Source organism: Agrilus planipennis, unplaced genomic scaffold (assembly GCF_000699045.2).
Source record: "Agrilus planipennis isolate EAB-ADULT unplaced genomic scaffold, Apla_2.0 scaffold98, whole genome shotgun sequence".
Classification (NCBI taxonomy): domain Eukaryota; kingdom Metazoa; phylum Arthropoda; class Insecta; order Coleoptera; family Buprestidae; genus Agrilus; species Agrilus planipennis.
Genome location: NW_020438866.1, coordinates 264,272 through 279,473, shown reverse-complemented (window position 1 = coordinate 279,473; position 15,202 = coordinate 264,272). Strand labels below are relative to the sequence as shown.

The 15,202-nt window shown below is 34.4% G+C and overlaps 1 protein-coding gene across 3 annotated transcripts in view; it reads left to right on the top strand.

The window, feature by feature from the left end:
* Window positions 1–14,260, top strand: part of LOC108737007 (transcription factor Ken-like) — a 335,172-nt gene extending 320,912 nt beyond the window's left edge. For all 3 annotated transcript variants that reach the window (XM_025975837.1, XM_018469645.1, XM_018469647.1), the window contains one exon: window positions 8,566–14,260. In XM_025975837.1, coding sequence (XP_025831622.1) covers window positions 8,648–10,261 — 1,614 coding nt within the window. In that variant the 5' untranslated portion in view covers window positions 8,566–8,647 and the 3' untranslated portion in view covers window positions 10,262–14,260. The remainder of the gene's footprint in view (window positions 1–8,565) is intronic.
* The last annotated feature ends 942 nt before the right edge of the window (window positions 14,261–15,202 follow it).

Below are 15,202 nucleotides of genomic sequence, written 5' to 3'. Positions count from 1 at the left end.
CTTATATGTCTGTATATGTAAAGTCGTCTAAGCGTGATGCTATGTTACCTAAGGAGATAGAAATTAGAATATTTAGAATGTCTGATATTCGGGCTTGATGGTCGTTATTTCAGTTTAATTTTAATATTTTTTTTAGTCTTTAGAGATAGATTTGCTTTTCATTATTCAACCTGTTTTATTTTATTATATTGGAAATTTCTATAATTTGAAATTTGAAATTCATACAAAGGTAGTCGAACATCTCTTGAATGTTTTTTTGCAAACAATAAAATGTATGCCGATTTGGGCTCAATGGTCAGGTTCTGCGATTTTATTATCGATGCTTTCAATTTCATAGTTCGAGGCAGAGTCATACCTTGTTGGGGTTTTCCCCTTATTGGCCTCTGGTTCGTATTCTTTTGTTGCATACCAGGTATTGGTGGTGGCACCAGAACAATTTTTGATTTTGTCACCTAAATTAGAGTGAGTTACGTTTTGTCCTTCTTCTTTTTAACTTGCGTTTTTAATTCATATTTTCTTCGTTGTGCCTGTAGTTGTAATCCGTTGTTTCATAGTTAAAAATTCATTTGTAAATAAAGTCTGTATATTGTGTTTTATATCGAGTTTTATTCGCTCCGTTAAAAGCAACATTTTGAGAAAATACTGCTCGTAATTTCACGGCAAACACTCGTATGGTTTTACCATCGATGTGAACACCGATGGAGCGCTATCGGATGTCTTGCGAAGTACTGCTTTTAGTATCCTGAGAGAACGTGGCAAGAACATAAGGTCCTGTGCTTGCAATACTCTAAGGCTGGACCAATTTCAGTATTAAAAAGGAAATTCGATTTTTTTTTACCCCTACATAAGATAGGGTTTGTTACTGTCTGTTCATTACTACCACTTGTTCTACCTGCTGAAATAATTCTGATGAGGCAGGTTCGGATCAATTAATAAACTTTTTCGGAATTGAGATTTCTGGTTTTTCGTTGAATCATGTTAACCAGTGATCAATTTATTCCTCCATTTATCTTGTGCAAAATTTACGTGATGGTTTCTAATATGAAACGCCCTGTGCGTCGTTCAGTAATTTCAACGGTTCTTAACAGCCACAAGTCCCCTATATGTACACGCACTTGTTTCGTTGAAGTAATAATATGTTGCATTATACACATACTGTCCTTAAGGTTCGTACATATCTTTGTATTGCCATAACTTAGTTTTTAGTTCCCATTTCGCACATGAACCTACGTAACGAAATCATGTGTGTGTGTGTATTTGTTCGACTGTGCAGAGTAGGACCGTAAAGCTAAATATGGAGTGAAACTGTATTTTATGTCGACCGCCCACATCTAGCAACCTGTCTGCCTCCAAGCAATAGCCGAGGTTTGTCTGCCGGTAGTCATATCGTCTATTTAACTGCGTTACATGCGCGACCACTTCGAAATAAAATGCAACTTTGAAATTGAATACCTAGCAACTGCACATCTTCTCATTAGAAAGTTCTTAAACCACGAGGAATGCGGAAACAAAACTGCTTTCTCACATTCCTCCTCCAAAATTAAATTAGGGTGCCAAACTGCAAAACACGGAATCAGAATCTTAAATCTACCTCTAAGTCAATGTAATTTTGAATTTAGTCTGATATTGTTTTTATTTCTGATGATAATGAGAAAAAGTAAGACCAAGATATGATGGTTTTATTGCCTGGGTTCTTTTTGTTTTGTTCTCGGTTTAGTACCTTTGACTTACCTTAACCTTATCTGTAAGGTTACTGTGTAGCTTATCATACACTTTGGGAAAGTTTGTGGTATATTCAGATATGTTCAGTTGTTTTAATAGTCCACAATTAATGATTTTAACTAATACCACCACTAAAAATTATAAAATTACCGTCATCTCTGTCTGTTTCTTCTTTTCATTGTTAAGTTTAAAAAATGAATTGACTTCTAAGTATTGAAATCAATAAATCAAAAGTGGTACCTTAATTGTTTTACATTTTTACTGTTTTGAGAAAGTCACTATAATATCATGATCATCATAAGGTCGTTAGTCCTATAAGACTGCACCTCTAATCTTTCCTATCCTGATAAGCTAATTATCGCACTTCTCTGAAATTAGGACATCTCACAACCTTAGCTCAGGATACGAAAGAGTAAAGATGAGTGTCCAACTAGTCTTAGGACTGACGACCTTATGATAATGATGATGAGTCTAATCTAGGTCTACCTCCACTCCTCTTAGTTTCTGTTTCTAATTCCACTCTGTCTATCCCTTCAAGCCTGAAAAAGTGTCCTTCCAACTTATCTCGTCTATTTCTTATTGACTATGTTTTACGTAATAGATAAAAATATTCTACGATAACTCAGACCATGGTTTGTTTTGATCACAGTAAAACCTTACAGAGGTGACCAATTCATTGGTCTTATTCTTGATTTTATTAATCTTGACTCTAGTTTTCTATCTCCTCATTTCTAACCTTTTCCTTTCCGCAGGACCCACCGTCCACGTTTTACACCCCTACGAAACAGTGCTATATACATACACTTTTAATAGTCTGACTCTCTAAATAAATAAATAAATTTCATATGTTTTCCTGTAAATATTAACGCACACACGTAGTTAAACATTTAAGTTGCATTTATTTCAGTTACCTACACTGACAGTGTAAATTGCATGGTTTGGTCTTGGAGAGAAACAATTACGTTTACATTTACACGGGCGAAAGCGGTACCGTAATAGTTAGAACATTGCTGAAACGTCGGGCGTGCTCCTTATTTTCCTTATCGGCAAAGAATTTGAATAAATTTCGCAAAAAAGAACAACCGACTATTTGCTCAGACACGCAGGCATCCCAGTGCCGTGCTAGATGGGTTTGTTTGTAGCCTGTAAATGGCGGAATCGTGTAAAGACATGGCACGGGAATTTCCCGCTTTCGTATTTTAATATCCATCCAATGTTTCGAAGGCGTTAGTTTATTTCTAGCATTAAGGATATCCTCGCATCAATACACGAACACCAGAAACAATAGGTGGCGCTAAAAGCATCTTCGTGTATTCCTCAAGAAGATCGACGAAGAGGATCTTCAATTTTGATTCTGCTTTTTGTCATTCTGCAAGGTGTCTTTTAAAGGTCAAACCACTATTCTCAAAGTAACGTTTTACCTGTTTACAAATTTTTTAAATTTAATCCTTTTCCGATTCAAACAAACGATTGAACTGTGGTCTAAACATGTATTCAGCTATGCATACATCTTGTGACTGATTTTTTCGAATGCTTTTATGCAATATATATATATCTTATTATGTTACTCAGATAGTATCTTTAATCTTGGTAATAATCATCGCTCAAAATTTAAGTTTGGATCGTATTACGGTTACATTTTAAACAGATTTGATAATCGACAAGATTCTATGCAAATGAGTTCGGAGTCTAATAAATTTTAGTTCAGTTCTTGACAGGTAAAATAACGCTTAATTAATAAGAGACTTTTATGCATATACCCTGAATTCCTTTTCGATACGCGTTTGTAAGCAAAACAATTTCACAAACAAAATTTGATTTAATTAGTATGGTATACATGCGAATTAAGCTTTTGACTAGAAACAATTTAAAGCCTAGTGTTCAAAACGTCAAATATAAATCTTTGGTTCTCTTCGAAAAGTTTTTTTTTTCTTTAAAAATATCGTAATTGTAGCTATTCTGCGCAAATATGTATATCTACTAGGGAATTATAAAATTGAAATTTACATAAAAAAGAGCTCTTTGCATAGTTAACAAACCGTTTAGAACCGCTTTTAACGCTCCAAAATTCTCGGCTTCTTACATGCAAAATATCGCGTGTGCGCGTGTTGCATTTATAATAATAATAATAATAAAACGATAATTAATAGGTGTGCCTGAACGTGTTTCTCATTTGGTTGAAAAGAAAATTGATGCTTTTCCACATCACTTAATTTTACCGAATACACACTACAAAAGCGATTGCCTTAACTCGCTTATTTTGAAATATCTGCATAAAGTCTCAATCCAGACAGACAGGTCAGTAACTGCTTCAATAATTGTTAATAAGAGGTACGTGTTTTGTACCAATTTAAAAATTCATCACCTTACGAAAACTGCTCGCAAACCTCAAACGATTTCGATTTAGAGAAAGGATTTGACTGTGAATTCAATAAAGGCAATTTATAGCTAAGAGTAAACTATTGTATTTTATTCTATACCGTTATCTACAAACAGTATGACCTTCAAACCTCACCCTTACTATGGTCCCGCTTTAGTAATTTAAAATTGCAATTTCTAAGATGTCTTAAGGGACCTTAGCTATACAAAAAGCTTCAGAATTCACATTAATTTTGTCTTTAGCTGAGCATATGACACCTTGGGCTTAGAAACGTGTCTTAGGTCTGTGGAATTTTGAGATTTAATGTTTTATTTATTTTATTAAGATACAATTGCAATTTCAAAAGCTTCAACCACTTTAAAAATGAAGTAAAAATCTGAAAAAAATATTTGCACTTGTGTATCCACTATTATTTGTATAGTAAACCCTTACTACTTTTTGAAGTGAAAATTCTTTATCGACGGTTAGAAGGAAATTTCCTAGGGTATAAAACCGAAAATGTCACACGTCACAGCATCACGTTTCACGCGCTACGTGTGACCCCTGATGGTTATGTTCAAAAGGAGTGATTTTAACAGGCTTCAAAAGCTAACCTGTCTGTAGCAACCGAAAATTCGGAAATTGCCATTGCGATAAATTGTAAGCAAATCGCTCTTACCCTGTACTGTACCTATATGTATTGCATATGCGTTTGTGTTTGTTTTAATTTGTAATTCCTCTCTGCAGTTCTGTATGGTGCAAGGGTAAAAGTTTTTAACTAAACTAAACCAATATTCCGCCTTCGTCCGGTCGAATAAAGTTGTATCTGTCCAGTGTTTAGTAATTAATTAATGCAATAGTTTAAGTAATTTTTGTTTTAAAAATGCTGCTATAATATTATACAATCTAAATAGAAATGAAACATTTACGGAATTGTGGTACGAATATGTAGGTAAGTTTTTCACATTTTCTATGAGTGTTCCCTCTCCTAATAAAGGAGCGGCACTTTCATGGTTGATTTTATGCCTTTTCGTCTCCTTTCGGGGTCTTGCATTTAACGAGATGTCTTTTCGAAACACTAGTTATGACTTATAAATTTTCTGTGGAGCTTTAGGCTTCGTCCTACGTGGTAATAAACGTGTGGTGATACGATTAAGAACAATCTCCTAATTGTCCCAGTATCACCGTGCATGTGTGGCAACTCCAACTACTGAACTTCTCACAACATTACACTCAAATACACACACATACGAACGTATTTGTATTGCATCAGGCACACACAGGTATCTACCATCATAATATACACTTTATTCACGGTTCATGAGCAAGAACTGTTCTTTGTAGCAGCGCTGAAACAAATATGCAAATTTTGTTATCGCTTGTCGCTTATTTTGCCAAATTTTCATGTTTTCCTGTGCTGAAACCGAAACGTCGGAACCATTCTGTTTACGCCTCGCCTCTTTATTCCGTTGTTTTATTTTTCATGGTCTTCTGAACGGGGTTAAAGTCAATAATAAGAATAACAGAATGGTCACAACGCTCTATATGGTAATGATAATGCAGAAAAAAGAACACAACACAATTGTTTGAGCAATTCAGTTTTGATTAATTAACAATACTGTTACAAGGCACAATACGAATATGAATACAAATTAGATAGGAAACGTCGAAAACTAATTTTAATTGGTGAGCCCTATTATGAATAGAGCCAGATTATACTTGGATGTGCGCTAATAAGACATTATTCTAATCAAATACTGATATGAGATGCATATTGGGGCTTAATCCTCATTATTTAGTACAAGGCTAAAGATATCTAGGTCATATAATCATGAACGGTAAGCATGATGTTAATTTTATTTTTAACTCGATACATTTTAATGGCAAATCACTAAATTACAAAAGTTTAAACAAGCAGATTATAAATCCGGATCTAATCAGGATGATCGTACAAAAGGAAGCCTTAATTCTTGCCCCAGTAATGTGGTATCTCTAATTGATCTATACATTTCACGTTACGACCATACCCAGTGCCGGTTTTACCATTACCAGCGCCCTGGGCGAGATTTCTACGGCGCCCTCCAACTACAATTCAAACCCATAGGAAAAAAGGGAAAGCATATAATGAAATAACCATTTATTAAAACAAATAATTATTTATTATAAAAAATAACCATTTATTAGAAACAAACTAATAAAATTTTACTTTTCTGGCCTTTCTATCAGCAAACTCTTTTATAAGGTTATCAAAGTCTATGTTTTCAGCAATTTCGTTTTCAATTGACAAAGTTGCTAAGTTTGTCAATCTAGATTGAGATATTGTTGATCGAAGATAGGTTTTTATCAGCTTCAGCTTTGAAAAACTCCGCTCCCCGCTAGCAACCGTTACAGGTATAGTCAGTAATATTCGCAATGCTATCCATACATTTGGATACAGTTCTTGTAAGTAGCGATCTTTGATGAAATTTAAAACAAAAATAGGTGTAACCACATTTTGATCGGGCAAAAAGGAGATAGACAATGTGTTTTTCTTTGATTGGGGATTCCCTGTAAAATAAACTCCGATCGAACGGATTACGTTCCGTTCAAGTGTTGCCAACATAAAAAAAATCCACTTAATTTAGGGCTTCCGTCCGCTTAATTTTGAGAATGAGGTGGAGGGCGCCTGCGGCGCCCCTTTTGTCCGGCGCCCTGGGCGATCGCCCAACCGCGCCCTACCCTAACACCGCTACTGACCATACCTAAGTGTTTCCTTAAGGCAGACCGATAAAAGAACAAGGAAACTATTTTTGTTGTTTCTAGTAACTGTTTGATACCGAGTCGTGCTATAAAATATAGACGAAGGAAGCGTTTTGGAAGCCATGAAACCGAACATGTAGAATTAATTTAAGTCTCTCGTAAAGTTTGATTGACAATTGGCACTTTTCTTCTGAAGAAGGACTAGGATAAAGGAGTAATATCGTTATGCGTTTTAAAAAGAACGAGCTGCTTTAATTGTTCCACCTGGCCGTTTTAGTATGAACCGATTGAACGAAATAAAGGAAAGAGTAAGAATTTAATGGTAGTTTTCCATGTTAAGAACATTTTCGAAGTCATATAAGATGAGGCAAACGTGTAACATAATCGTCGTGTGAACTGTACCAGTGCACGTCTCCACTATTCGATTTTATACTTGGGTTCAAGTTCCGTACTCCTCGATACTTCTAGATGGTAATCGTCCGTTGGGATAAGAATCTATTAATTAAAATTCAACAGAAATTACTCGCGCAATGGACGATTCTGCTTAGATGGTATAACGACGTACTTTCAACATTCACGACACGCAACCACTTGGTCGCTTCTTATAGAGATGTCTCAAAGACAATTACAGAACAACACATTAGCGAGAAAACAGGACCGGCACTTGAAAAATGCTGTCACCTCATAATGAGCACACTCTGTTATTGTACCATTTTATTACTTTCCACTTGCTAACTGATTCGTTTACAAATGACAGGAAATTTTTAAAGAATAAATCGTTAGATTTGTTGAACCTTGTCGTTGCCTTTTCGGATCACAACTTTTAATTAAAATTGATCAAAGGAGGACGGTATTTTTGTTTCCTAATTTTTTAAAATTTACTATATTTCCAATAAAACTCACCCTTACTCCTACCAAACAATAGATGAAATAAACATTATTTCTTTTATATTTTAAAATGTATAAATATTGAACAAATTAAAACAATCATTAAAAAGAAATTTCTGATAGATACGAAACCCAAAACAAAATACTGGTAAGCAAGGGAAGAAAAAGTAGGGAAAAACCGAATATAAAGATCAGAGATGAAAAATTAGAAGAAGTGGCTGATTTTAGGTATCTAGGAAGTCAGATAAGTCAGGACGGAAGGAATAGTAGGGATATAAAGCAGAGGGTCGAGTCGCCTTCAATAAAATAATTTAGAAATTCGGAAAAGATTATAAAGATGCGAAACATGGACGGTGGGCGCAGCGGAAATAAAATAGGAGAACAGAAGGCTCTATGGAAGTCAATAAGAAATAGGCGAGATAGGTTGGTATGAGTTAAGAGGGGTAGATGTAGACCTAGATTAGATTACTATTCGCTAATAGTTAAGTGTGTGGGATGTTCTAGTTTTGAAGAAATATGAAGATTAGCTGAGGATAGGAAGGAGCGGAAGTGCGTGTCCAACCAGTCTTAAAACTGATGATCTTTTGATGATGATGAGATACGAAAGCCAAAGGGAAAGAATCCCATCTTAGTTTCTTTATTGCTAATTGACATGAAGATTGTCGTTAAAGATTTTTCAAATGAATGTCATGGAAAATCTATATTTGTAATTTGTAGTGGCAAATAAGGAAATCCTTTTTAAAAATGTGATGTTTTTTGTGCGTAATTGAATCATGCTTTTCTATTATTATAACTAAAGAAAAATGGATCAATTTACTGACACCCAAAGCATTTCATTTTTTTTTTTTTCATTACAGAATACAACTGAGGCAGTTTACACGTAATCCACTGGGCCAGAGAAACTCCAGTGTCCTTCTATTTAATCAAGAACCTGTGATAATGGATATAACTGAAGCTTTTCGCAGCGAAGACATAACAAAGACAGACTTCTTCGATTTCGTTGTGAATCCGGACACGAGCGACGCTCAAACGTTAACTTTTACGAAACAAATGCGAACAGTGAACACGTTCCTGGAAAGCAGTTCGCCAGAAGATCGGAAGGAAACGAACAATAACAACACCACCATGCTCACTGCAGAGATAGCGAACGTGCCGGCAACAGCATCCTCCGAAGGTACGACGAGCACGTTCGATCCGAACTTTTGGAGCGACAAGGACGCAGTCAAGATCGAATCCGCCATCCTGGAAGACTTGAACAAGTACTGCTGGTCGGAACAGGACGCTAGTGGGGTTATAGGTAGTAGTGCTAGTAAAACGGCAACCAGTACTGATGGACACATTTACACTCTAACAGTATTAAATGGCATCGACCAAAGCGCGACGTGGTACCGTCCACCATTAGCCACAATCGTCAAAGAAGAGGATGGCTCTATATCGAGTCCTGGTTCTATGGAACACATGCAAGTCGGTCTAGACATCGATTCAATATTAAGTATTATGCCAGCACAAATCAATGGTTTTAGTGGTAGTTTTAGCGATAGCACGCAGAGTCCGAATACGGACGGACTCATCAAATCGGAAACGTATACGTACGAGGATAGTGGATTTGCCGACAACAAAGACGAACTTGCCAGCTCGCTGATCATCGATACGCCGCTGTTGGAAGCGCACGAAAATTTCAACAACAACAACAACGACTGGAAAGTGAGCAACAACAATACGAGCAATGGTACGCCGGACTCGTTGCTACGCAGTGCTTTGCAGGGAAAAGCATTCGTACGTTACAACGGATCGGTAAAAGTACCCAAAACAGAGAGCAACAGCGAACTGCGGAGGGTGCTTTCGACGCCGCCCGGCAAAACCGAAAGTACCCTTTATATCAAAGAAGAACCGGACAAGACTCCTACGCCGACAATAGTAACCGGTGTAGACTCAAACGGGGCTATCATCTTCGAGGAGCACGTGACACCAACGAGGCCACCAACAGAACCCGAAAATCCATCCAGCGCGCACAGTATGGACGACATCCTCCTCTCCCAATTGGACACTTCATATCCCGAAGACTACGAAAAACTCAAACGGATAGCGAACGAAGTAGTCGAATCCGTCGGGCAATATTGCCTTATCAACGAAAACATTGAAAACGTCTACAGTATAGGCACTGAACAAGCGAGTCTCTTAGGAAACCTCACCTCTCCCATATCCATAGCCCCCGTCGTCACCAGTACGAAACCCGCCCCAAAAAAATACAAAAGATCGAACAGCGGGAGTTCGAAACAGACAACGGTCCAGGGCGCGACAAGTACCAGTAATGGGGTGAGGAAAGAGAGATCGCTGCATTATTGCAGCATTTGCTCGAAAGGATTTAAGGACAAATACTCGGTAAATGTCCACATACGGACGCATACCGGGGAAAAACCGTTCGCTTGCAGCCTGTGCGGTAAAAGCTTTAGACAGAAGGCGCATCTCGCGAAACACTACCAAACGCATATAGCTCAAAAGAACGCGGCGGCAGCAGGTAACGTTGCCACAACGAAAACGAAATCTAGGTAGCTCGTTGATTTTTGTTTTTTTTTTTTTGTGTGTTTTTATACTCATTCGTTCCGTGTTCAAGTTTCTTCCGTCCATTTTTTAACTACCTATGTATTATTGTTCCCGAGACGTGAAAGTATTACCGAAATCGTAGTATTTTAGATAACGAAGAAAAAAGAAAGCTCCAAAATACCTAAGACGTTCTTTAAGATGCTTCACGGAAATAAACAGGTAAGAAATACAGTTTTTTGTTTTTTACGAATTGTACTCAATCGGTCCCAATTTAATTTTGATCAGATGTTTAATTTACAGTAGTACTTTTGGAAATACTCTAACTTTGAATTCTTATACATATTGTACTTCAGTGTTTTTTTTTTTCTAAATTAGAAGTGCATAAGACTTTTGAAAATTCCACCGACGACTTTTCTATTCATTTTATTTGCAAATCGTATATTTTCCTGACCTCCTTTCTCGTAATAAGCATCCCAACGGCCATTTGTAAAGATGAAGAAAATAAATAGCTCTGGTCTTATGCAAGGCGAAAACGAAACCAAAAATCAGGTCAACTGAAAAGAACACAAACGGTTCATCTAAAAGCAATCTTAATTATCCAATTGACAACCAAAACCCATCTATCAACGGCAATAGAGGTACCTAGAATAAATGCCCGCATTTCTCAATGATGACCGATCAAAGCTAATGCATACTTGTATGTAGGTACTTACAGATAGGTATGTTCTTATTTTGTGGTCATAATTTACGAGTAACTACGTTTGAAAGTGAGTCCGTAATTTCGTTTACTAGGAATCAAAGGTAATTTGCTAATTCTTACAACAAATCATCGGATTAGAACAAGAGTTCTTATCTCATTTATGTCGGTATTAATTCTGAAATGAAATCGGTCAGTCGTAGGCGGTATACGCACATGTTTATACAATATTGCCACTCGATATTGCCATAAATATGGGAATAATATCGTTATAAAGCATATAGTACTCGAGAGAGCTTACCATGGTACGGAAAGAATGAGAGAGTGCAACTGTTACTTCCCTCGCATTTTACGCACACGGGGTTGTAATTGTCTATCAAATGCAGGATGAGAATGAAATAAAAATTGAGTTGTCTTTGTCAGTCACGCTTTTGCTTATGCTGCAGGTTACAATGGGCAAATGTATGAGACACTTATACGAATATGTACGCACGCATAAAACATTTCCGACAGGCCTACAAACGTAATAATAACAAAATACTCATGTACAATTATGTGACACTATCTGTCGATACGGAATCGAGAAAAAATGTTTTTCCTGTCGAAGGTTGCGACAGATTATCATAGCAAGCAGGAATGCGTTACGTTAGAATAAAATGAATGTATTTCTTGTTCAATACAAAAAATATCGGAACACACTCCCCGCGTATGTAAATTATAATGTATTAGCATTCAATTATTCAATTAAGTGGAAATCATGGCAATTTTGCAGACGTTTACATTTTTAATTAACCAATCGATCCACCTCGCACGTTTCCGTGGCAAATTATTTATCTAAATTAACATCTGGTAATATTAATTAACATTAACGTGGTGTATCCGTTCCGTGCAACCATAAATTTTATTGTATATTCTTTTAAACTGCAATTTATTTCTGCAGTCTTCACTTTAAATGGCTTTTTTTTTTAAATTTTCAGTTCAAACTGTTTTTCAGGATTTTCTTATTATCCATTCTATTTTTGTTGATAATTAAGAAACTTAGTAACTAGATACCAACGGAGGGCGAAGGAGTTGCTCAATAATTAGTAGAAAAAAGATTCATTTTATTTTAAATATAATATCGTCTTCAATCAAATATTGAAAGACTATAAAAACGAAGTGAAAATTAATTTTTTACCATATCCCTGCCGAATGTAAGATATTTTTCCCTGACTTAAGGGACAAAATCACAACATTATTTCCCGGGTGCGAAATCGCATTTAGTCCATTTTGGGAATTTTAATATCCTCGACAATTCCACGATGAGTTTAAAAATTTTTTCTAATAAACAGTAAATGCGATCTATTACCTAGGAGATTATCATCCACTTTCTTGTCCCTAGAATCAAGAACAGTCGTACTTACGAGGCGGCGGTATGGTAAAGAATTATATACGGGCTTCGGGAAAATTGTACGTCATTACTAGGAGGGAATGCCATACGTTGTTCCCTTGGTGCGTAATATACTATTTTGATGAATAATGGTCTGAAATTGTTTGTATCTACGAAACTCTTAATAAAAGTTATGCTACGAACCTGTTCATGTGAAGCATCTTGTTCACCTTTAACGTTGAAAATTAACTATATAACTATTTATTGCAAGTGATTTTGGATGCTTTCTATAACTTATATTTAAAAAAATAAAATAAGATTATCGAGCTCAATTTTGTGATTACAAAATAACTCCATATTAATTCCCAGAAATTAGAAGGAATATCTACGCGACTATTTGTATTTTTGTAACGGTTTTTTCAGATCTCCTGAAATTAAACGTACCTTTCTGAATGTGATGATAATTACTTATTAGTTTCACTGTTATGTAAGATAATAATCGTTCGAAAATTAGCAATCAAAAATCTCAAAATAAATATAAATGTGTATGTATCTATGTATTAATAAATTATTTAAATAAATAAAGAAAGAAAGGATAATAAATAAAAAAAGATGATATATAAGCGGAAGATTTTTGTGTATGTAAAGTATTTATCGTCGATAGCCGATTTGTTCAAAAGCGTTTGTTCCTAAGTTTTATTATTGTATTTTGTGTTTTGTGCTGTGATCTAAATAATTTCGAAATCTTCCACATGTGTATTGTAAATTTTGTCAATGAACAAAAATCTGCCTAAATTATCTTGCCATCTACTTACTTACTATTCGTATACATAAAATTATTTATCAAATAAATGGACCGTCTATTGTAGTATGTTTTGTTATGTAAAGTTAAGTATATTTTATTTTGTTTTTTATTTATATGTTTAAATGATAAGTAGGTACTTGTGTTGGCGACAACGAAGAGATCCAACCGTCCCCATTTCCCCATCTACAAATAAATACGTAAATAAACGATCGGTAAACAACGAAAATGTAATTTTGATTTTTTGTAATATTTTTCTCTTTTATTTTTTTTTTTCTAAATTTGATTTCTCTTCGTAGATTTTTGTTTCTTTATTTTTTTCTTTGATTAGACAGATTCTTTGTAGTGTTAAGTTAGTAAAACTACAGTTTACCATAAAATAAGGCATTAAATTGACCAATTACCTGCATAATACTCACATGTAAAAAGTATTACAGATTAATTTAATTTTAATTAACTCTTTGTTTAAATAGATTACGTTTATTATTTATGTGAGTGTACAAGATGCATACGAATCGTAGAACACTATAGAAAAAATCTTAAAAAATGATTATTGTTGTTGTTGAGTTCCATTATTATCATTATTGATATTTTATTGTAACTATGTTTCTTCATTTTTTTGCCACGTACTACAAGTTAAATCATTTATTTCTTTTCATATGTAACAAATACTGTGCCTGAGAAGCTTTATACGACTAATAACTGTCTATTTTTCTTAATGTAATGATAACACCTATAATTAAAGCAATGCAAGAGGTCTATATTTATACTTAGATCTCATTTTTTTGGTTCTATTTTGAATTCAGCTACTGCCCAAGATGTGTTCTTTGGATAATAATAATACTCAAATGCAACTGAAGAGATTTTCTATAAATACTTATGTTAATACTCATTTTTTTTTTGTAATTCTTCTTTCAGAGTTGTATGTCAAAAGTTTCCGCTTTACAGTTAAATTTTATCATTAGTAAGTACATAAAATTTGTAAAGACGATAGCATAAAAGTATTCGACTCAAACATTATGATTTTCTCATTTTTGTTTATTTTCAATAAGGCCATAACAAGTGTATATTTATACATTCCTTTTGTTAATCCATTTTATACAATGTTTAAGTTTCTTTATATGTATTATTGATTTTATCGGTAGATTTAATGTTATAATATAGTGTTATATTTACTTTTTATAATTTTATATTCTATGATTGAGAACATGTATTATCATAAATAAAATAAGAAATTCAACTATTATCAATTATTTTTATAAACACCAATTTTACATGAAAATTTAAAACTTGTTCTTTGAAAAGGAAATGTAATTGGTTGATGCTCCCCTGAAGAGTTGGTTTACTAAAAACTTTAACTTATTCAAGAAAATGCTCAGTGATCAGGTAGGTAATAACTATAATAATATTATTTAACTTGAAAAGGAAAGCATGCAGTTTTCATTTGTTTTAATTCAAAATGCACAATCAACTTTTCTTCGACCAGGTAATTAATTTTAATTGCTAAGTACATTCTAAAATATTCCAAAGTACTTTAACTTTTTTTTAATAATAAACAGTTCTTATCATACCTATATAACTGGTGTTGAAAAGCTCTAAAACTTTATTTATCATTGAGTCAGATTTTAATTAAATTCGTACGTTCTTTTACTTTTTAATGACCCTCTGTATATTATCTTTATTTAAAATACGACCAAAAGCTATCACATGTTCACAGCGCAGGTCCTATAAAGAAGATAAAGAAATATTTCTTTGTCTCTAAGTGTCCTTGTATGAGTCAAGTGAATGTGTTATTGTGAAGACGTTCCTGCCTGTGTGTGAAAATTAGTGCTGTAAATATTCCATTCAAAACTAGTGCATGGATAATTCGGATTGTATTTTGGCATATACTACATCCTCGAGATTAAGGTAAATTAGTTTTAATTAATAAACTTTGCTTCAGGACCTGAAGAGGACTATCCTCACTATCAGTGTGTTTATTTTTAGACGTAACATCATGGTTTATTCAGTGAGATTTTACCGTCTCAATGTGTATAAAATTTTGTTATTTTCAAAATAAAATAAAAAATATAAAATATATTA